Source organism: Micropterus dolomieu, linkage group LG18, assembly GCF_021292245.1.
Source record: "Micropterus dolomieu isolate WLL.071019.BEF.003 ecotype Adirondacks linkage group LG18, ASM2129224v1, whole genome shotgun sequence".
NCBI classification, from domain to species: Eukaryota; Metazoa; Chordata; class Actinopteri; order Centrarchiformes; family Centrarchidae; genus Micropterus; species Micropterus dolomieu.
The window spans coordinates 22564166-22572223 of NC_060167.1; the positions used below are offsets into that span (position 1 = coordinate 22564166).

The 8058-nt window shown below is 42.0% G+C and overlaps 1 protein-coding gene across 3 annotated transcripts in view; it reads right to left on the reverse strand.

Moving 5' to 3' along the window:
- LOC123956508 (FYVE, RhoGEF and PH domain-containing protein 5-like) overlaps positions 1 to 7495 on the reverse strand; it is a 23065-nt gene extending 15570 nt beyond the window's left edge. For 2 of the 3 annotated variants that reach the window (XM_046028734.1, XM_046028732.1), the window contains exons 1-2: positions 7295 to 7494; positions 3737 to 6275 (exon numbers count right to left, since the gene is read on the reverse strand). In XM_046028734.1, coding sequence (XP_045884690.1) covers positions 3737 to 6275; positions 7295 to 7304 — 2549 coding nt within the window. In that variant the 5' untranslated portion in view covers positions 7305 to 7494. Of the gene's footprint in view, positions 1 to 3736; positions 6276 to 7294 lie in introns of all 3 variants that reach the window. The other variant, XM_046028735.1, reaches the window with a different exon arrangement.
- Positions 7496 to 8058: the final 563 nt, after the last annotated feature.

Consider the following 8058-nt stretch of genomic DNA (forward strand, 5'->3'; position numbering starts at 1 on the left):
TATATATATATATATATACATACATACACACACACACACATATATACATACATATACACACACATATATACATACATATACACACACACAGTGTTCTGTCCTCAAATCTTCATTCACGTGAGAATAAATCAGATGAATTTAATTTAACCATCCAAGCCATCTTTATGGTCCTTTATGGTAGTCTACATTGAAATATCACTATAATAAACATATTCGAAGTGTGAATAGTTAAAACATTGCAGGTTTAGAAAAACCAATAAACTGATCTTGAAAGGCCTGCGGTGACAACTGTACCAGGGACAACCAGGGACGCATGTCGGTATTTTATGCTGTGAGATTCTCTTCTGCGGGAACCCAAATGAATATGCTAATTTTCTGCGGCTCAGCGGGGAGTGTAAGCTATGCAAATAAAAACACGTTCTTAAGTTACAGTAGTGATGCAGTTGTCCTCTACATGACCAATTGCCTTGCCAATGTTCCTGCCGTGTTTCACTCCAAGCATTTAACCCCACTGAGATGCAAATCAGCTACATATGAACAACATATGTCAGCAGTTCAGATCTCTGCATCACACATATTAGAGCTGCATGGCCGATTACCGCACGCTGGATCAAACTTTGGATGAGATACCAGGGGGTGCTTGAACCACAAGCTACATGCACAGTTTCTTTATTCGGCTTTTATATCACTGCCTCTGTCACTGCAGTCCTGCTAAGGTGTGTGACGGCTCAGGGCGAAATCTATGGAGATAAATTACAGAAAGAGATAAATTACTTGTACACGTTCTTTTTCCCTCAGGTTCATTGGTGAGCCTATTTGTTCCAGTGATAGCTATGATGGGCAAAGACTCTGATGATTTCCAAACTATGATCTGCTAATATTGCCCCTTCAGGCTGCTTTAAAACTAACAGCCTCAACCACTAACTCTGCTGTCGGCCGGGATATTGCTTTGCTGTGATTACAGGCGCTTTGTTCACTCAAAGTGAGAAAAATGATAACCACACCACTGTCTTTCTTTAGTACCAGCACAGAACATTTAGGTTCATACACTGATGCGTTTAACTTTTGCAACTTCTGTGTTTTTTTGTGATGGAAAAGCAATGAAGAATGAAGTAGTATGTATGAAGAAGCCATGGTTGCATGCTATGGTGTGCAAATGGTCAGTGACAAAACATGGTAGGAATGAAGTGCAACTTCAACAAAAGAAGAACATTCTTCAACTTTACAAATAAGTTTTGGCTCATAATTGTTTTTAGCAGACATTAATAATTCAGAGGACCTGACAGTGAGCTCAGTTAGGGCTGCAACTAATCATGATTTTCATTATCAATTATTCTCAGTCCATATTCATATCTATACTGTATGACTGTATCACTTACGTATGGCCTAACTTTATTGCCTAAATAAAAAAAATCATATAATTTTCCAACAGTGGATTATTGATGTTTACAAACAAAAAATAAATTGTGTTTTAAAACTGTTACTAATCACTCCGGGACTCCGGGAACATTAGATGACGTGTGTTTATATTGATGTTGCTTGGTGCTCAAGATGGACTGTTTCCCAAATGTGAGACTTTTATGCGAAGATGACAGCCATATTATCATCTTGTTGCTTCTGTTTACATTCTACCCAGACGCAAATTCAAAAAAAATGCACTGCTGAATGTTCTGGGTGTATATGTGTCTATATATGTATATAAATAACCGTATATTGTTTTTTAAAAATATGTTATCATATTTTTATATACATTTACTTATAAGCCTATATTAAGTCCTGTGTGTTTAGCAGAACTTTAATTTTGTCAAACAACCTTATTGATAAATAAAATACTTTGATCCTTGATTTGAGAAAAAGACTTATAGGGGACCTTTGTGCTGTTGTTGTGACTGAAGCCACAGGATTGAGGCACCAGCAGAGTGAAGCGGTGGATAGAATGAAGACTGTAAATTTACTTGTAATTTTTTACCGTATGTGTATTGTAGCCATTTGAGTACTTAAGGAAATACAAAAGTTTCAAGTTTTTATATCAAACCAAAGTTTTGTATTCCATTTAAAAAAAAATAAAATAAAAAACAATTGTATTTTAGAGCCTGTACATTTTTTCTTGCACACATAACCACAATGGTAAACATGATGAGAGGCAAACACTGCAGTGAACAACTGCTGACTACAGAACATACTGAGATTGTATCTCAGCCCGTTGTTCCTGACTGGCTCGAGAAGAGCAATGACTCCAAAATGCTCGGACAATTAATCATCATGAGTGGCCCGTATGATATGGGCACAGCCTACAGGAATGCTGGGGGATGGGTTAATGTCAGCACAGCACAACTGATCATACCAACAAATAACAACACAGCAGGGAGACAAGAGGCTCTACCTACAGCATCAACACAGGAGCCTGTTTCTGCTCCTAAAAAGATGATTTATGAATGAAACCGGCCTGTTTCACTTAGATCTAAAGAGACCACCACCACCTCCAGCGTTTCCTACCACCTACCATGCCCCAACAGCACACAGACACATCACAGCTGGGGCTTAGTAAGTCTCACTGCATAGCAAGAGGGTAGCTTCTGCACCGTCCTCCCTACAACTGATCACCACATCCGTGTCTGCTGTGTGATCACAGCATCAGGGGACTCAACATAATAAATAGATATAAATCTCCCTCCCCACGGGCATTATTAAACCATCACAGTGGCCAAGCAGCAATAAAAAAAAGACTTGTGCTCAGTGTAAAACATGACAAAGATCACTAATATTATGTCCAGCACAATGTACATGAACAAACCCCAGCACACAGACACAAGTTTTAGCCATGCTAGTAGCATGGCTCTCTGGACGGCAATGTTGACCGGTGTTCTGTCGTTTTATGCTACCTATCGGGATGTGCTACTTAGCGGTTCTGCGCATGCGTATGACCCACAAGCGTGGTCTGTTTCCACGTCCATAAATCTGTGCAACCTTGCTGTTGGGAATGCCGTCAAGAAAGTGGCTGATCAGTCAATATCTGTCAGTAATATAAAAAAACAACAACATTATTAGTCTATGAGAATACGCTACCCCTGCTATCTTAAATAAAGATGACAGAATATAGTATTTCAACATGCTCCCCATCTCCTTACAGTACACATGGAGTGAGTAGTGGTGCGATATAAAATGATTCTGTAGTGGGAGCATTATTTGATAGGGGATATTAGTCTATCAGAATATGCTGCCCCTGAAATGATGTTATAATATAATCAAAAACCAGATGATGTCATAATACTGTGAGAGTTATAACTTTATGGGATTGGAAAAAGGAACACATAAGGTAGCATTTTTCCATAGGGCAGAGAGACTCAATAGTCTCTGCTGTCGATTTGCGCTACGGTAGCATTTTTCGACAAGGCAGCATAGATCGTCAGAACACCAGTCAGTCAGTAAACCAGACCCCCACTTTGAAACACTTCAACAATTGGATGGATTGCCATAAAACTGTGTACAGGCGTTCATGGTCCTCAAAGGATGAATCCTACTGAATTTTATAATCCTCTGACTTTTTCTATAGCACCATCATCAGGTAGAACAAATGTCTGCGCTACTTTAGTTGATGACCAAAAATCTGCAAAACTAATGACATTCTGCCTCAACTGCACTTTGAGTTTACAGCTAAATGCTAGCACACTAAAATAAATACTAAACATAAGCATGTTGATAGCATGGCTGTAGACTCGTAGTCTTGATTGGATACCTTTCTGTTTCCTGTTCAGGTGGCTGAGTTTTACTCTTGAACCCAGGGAGGCTGCTCATGTCGACATAACCATCAGTCTCATTGGCAGAGGACAGCACCCGACTTGGACGGTCAAAGAAGTCTGTGAATGGTGCCTGGCGGACGGGCCTCCGCTGTGGGACCTGAAGGTTCTCATAATCCGAGCTGATGGCAGGAACATTCTCGTAGTCTGAGGTATCTGTGTTGGGAAAGGAAATGGAACGAGGCTTGGTCAGGGGAAGAGGTGTGAAAGGCACTCGGGAGCGGTCCTCAAAGGACTCCACCCGGATGACGCTACGATTGAGAAAGGCCACAGAGCTCCCTTTTCTTTTGCCATCCTTGTAGAACAAGAAGGTGGAGGCCGGCTCAGGTGAAACAAGAGGTTTACTTGCAGAGCGTGAGTTGAGCTGTGGAGAGCTACTTATGCTGTGTCTATCGAAATCCAGCAGTCTGCTGGGCGTGTGGTGTCTGGTCTCTGCTGAGGAGGACGGGTTGACATCCACCACAGGCTTGCTCTGTGTTTTCCGCCTAAATTTAAGCATCAGGAAACGCTTAATGGAGGATTTTTTTTTCCTGTTTTTCTCAGACGAGTCTCCTTCCATGAAAAGCGAGGGGGAACTCTTCGTGATGGGCCTCTTTGTGATGTAGGCCAGATTAAACGGAGGAGGAATGTCCACTACTGATGTTGGAGTGGACATGCCACTGGATGACAGAGGTGAGTCCCGGGAGAAGCTTCCAGAGGAACAAATGGCACCTCCCTGTCTTGAGGATACTTCCCTGTAGCTGTAGACACCCAGAGACGTGTCCTGTCCCTCCATGGAGATAGAGCGGGGGTACAGGGACAAATAGTGGGGTTTGGCGTAGCTCTTGTGCAGCATTGAGCCTAACATGGGGCTGCTGCTCAGCGCAGGTTGTCCAAATCCACTCATGTAGGTCCTCTGAACGAAATGCACTCCCACCTCAGCCACATTATTATTAACGCGGTGTGACAGTGAGCGGGAGCGCATCTCTGTTGTCCTCTTATCAAAAGAGAAAACATTGTCATCCTCTGAGCTCTGCCTTGGCTCCTCATAGACATGCTCATCACTGATGTCCTGCTCCGTGTCAGTAGTGTCATCCAGAAACGGCACTATGTGACCCTCCAGGTCTTCCTCATCTCTAAAGACATCAGAGTCACTCGGCGAAAGCAGCTGGCTTTCTGAGAGAGAAGATGTCAGCGAGGTGTCAGTGTCTGTTGGCACTAAGGGGGGTATCAGCCTGAACATTGACTGGCAGTCCGAATGATTCAGCAGGGCTTGCTCTGTCTGAGCTCTGGGTTCTTCAGTACTTTTCTGATATGTTTTTGCCTCGGTTCCATTACTGTTGTGGCTGCCGTACTCATGACTGTTACCAATCTCCACATAATCATCAGTGGACACACAGTCGTTTTGTCCATTTTCTGCTGTTTCCGCACATTTCCTGGCTGATATTTTCTGTGATGTGAGTGGACTCTCTGGGAGTCCACGACCTTTGTTATTCCTTGGCATCAGCTCTCTGTTAATGATGTCCTCTGAAGAGACGTAATAAGGCTCATGAGTTGGATCATCCCCTACGTCAACATGTGTATGAGTTGTATCACAGAACTGTTTCTGGTCTGTGGGAATAAAGTCATAAAAACAAATGTTCTGTATGTTTCCACGCTTTTCCTTCATTTCATGGCCACATCTAAACTTCCGTTTGCTACATGTGATGCCACAATCAGGAGCAGATTCCTCTTCTCTCTCCTCCCCATCTGTTAGGAGAACTTGTGTGTCGGTGTCCTTCATGTTGTCATTGATGAGGAGACCCGGTTCGTCCGTGAGAGACTCAGTTAAATCATCTGCTGTGCAGTCACCTGTTCCATCCTGTCTCTCCTTCATGTGTTGATTTTCAGCTGAATAGCATCTTGCCTCCTCTTCAATGCTATTAACAGAGAGGTCTCCCACTGAGAGGCCATCTGTGTCAGCCAGCGCCTCGCCTGCGTCACAACCCTCCATGTCCTCCGTCATGTCTGTGTCAATCATCTCCACCGCCTCCTCAGAGTCAGCCGTGAGTCCAGCATCACTGACCCAAAGTGTTTCCAGGGAGTCCACCTCCTCTGTTAGAGCACTGTCAGTTAACCTCCAGTCCTCATCCATTTTTTGAATCATGTCTTCTTCCTCTCCCTCCTCTGTAGCCTCACCGTCCTCTGCCGCATTTTGTACATCTTTTTGTGGTAATTTGAGGATGTAGGCGTTAAACTGTTTCTCTGCTGGCAACCTGTCAGCAACCGCTTTGTTTAGACCATTCTCCATCTCATGCTCCTCATCAACCTCACCATCTGAAGTTAGCAAGCCGCCATTAATGCATTCTCCCTGGTTGCCATTAAGCTCTGGTGTGACTTTAGGTTTCGGAGCAATAGAGGGTTTGGGACCCCTGGCTGTAGACATGAGAGGGGATGGCAGCTTCAAGTTGGCGTGACAAACTAATCTTGGCTTTGGAGCAACAGAAGGCTTGGTGCAGTCTGCAAGCACAACAGGAAAAGGAAACTGTAAGATTATGTGCTTTAAAATAGCTTACAGGTCATTTGTATTGTGTCCCTGTGACCTAAAACTGCTCAAAGATTCTAGATATCATCATCATGTGCTCGCACTTTGACCATTTTATTACATGCTAAAGAACTAATCGGGCAATCTATTAAGTGTATGTCAGTGTGTTCCTCATACTTTTCAGAGAGCTACCTAAACTTAAAACTGGGCGCTAAAAGGATATAATAAGAGACTTGAAATTAGTAATGTTTGCTTTTTCATCCTTGAGAAAGAGTAGGAAAAATATCTAAGGGATTTCCCTGACTTACTTCCTGTGATTCAAGTGAGAGAAACCCCTCTCAGGCTGCCTTTACTGCTTTCAGTAAAATACTCTATGCAGCAAAGGAGAGTGACAATAAAGCTATGTATGTAATTTATGCATATATTATATATTTAACTTGTGTTAAACATATGATCAAAGAAAATTAAGCTTTTCTTGAAAATAACAATGAACTCAAGAATGTCTAACTCCCCCTCCCAAAAAACAGAAAAAGACAAATGCCTATTTGAAAATATAGGCATTAGACCTTTGAATAACAGTAAGGCTGGATTCAGAAACGTTGAGTTTTTCACCAAAAGGAGCTCCGTTGAAATCTCTTTATTCTGTCAAAACAGGTATAAAGTGAATCATTTTACCAACAATACACTGCCCCCGCTCTGAAATCAAGAAACACTGCGTTAGACACACTTTGGTTTGCTTCATGTCCTCTTGCCACCGCTGGGCACATGAATGCACCAAAAAAAAGTAAAATAAAAAAAAAGAAATGGTGAAAACTAAAACTCTATTTTTTGTCTCTCCACCCAGCTCTACATGGTTTATACTCGCTTGCTCAAAATATACACAACATATCCAACACACAGTGAAATATAGGGTGAGCTCTGACAACCAGCGGTTCAAAACCACTCTCCTCCTATTTATCTCCTATTTATTGTTCTTTACAATAAATCTTCTCACCTGTGTTCATTTTGGCGAAGCGACCGTCTCCAGCATCTTGTCCACAAGAGCAGCTTCGATACACACGATGTTAAATAACACGTGAAAACGGAGCCAAACTCGGCTGAACTATCCAAGCAGAGTGTGAGTGAGTGAGGGAGTCCGACTGAACACAGCTCAGTCTATATGCTTCTGAGGGAGAGACGCTGCTCAGCTGATCGTCTGTGCGTCCTACAGCGCGCAGGACGCGACTGGAAACCAAATGGAGAGAAAGCTCGATCCCTCAGTAGCAGCAGGTCCTGTAAAGTATTGAAAATGTTAACACCAGGTACACCCTGATTAGTATTTTAATACTAGTCATTACAGAAAAAAGGGGAAATGTCGAGGTAAGGGTCATATAGCTACATTAACCCAAATTTATAATAAACCCGTCAATAAGAACTTTATCGATCACACACACCAAACCAACCATACAAACAACTACCTTTTTTAAAATAATAGAAAATAATATAAATAGTGCTACCACTTTCTAATAAGGCACTAAATGCTTTATTACTGGAAGATAAGTCGTTTACTATATTGATTGGTCATAAGCCTTTAACAACTTGTGTGTTGCCAGGTTGTAAAAAAGTGTTGACCATCAACATTTATAATAACAGACTCGATGGATTAAAAGTATTTTATTAATACCTTATTAACAGTTGAACAGCAATGGCTCATTAGAAAGCAAGAAGCCTTGGAAGGAGCATTTACTAACGAATGAACAACATTTATAACTGCATTTT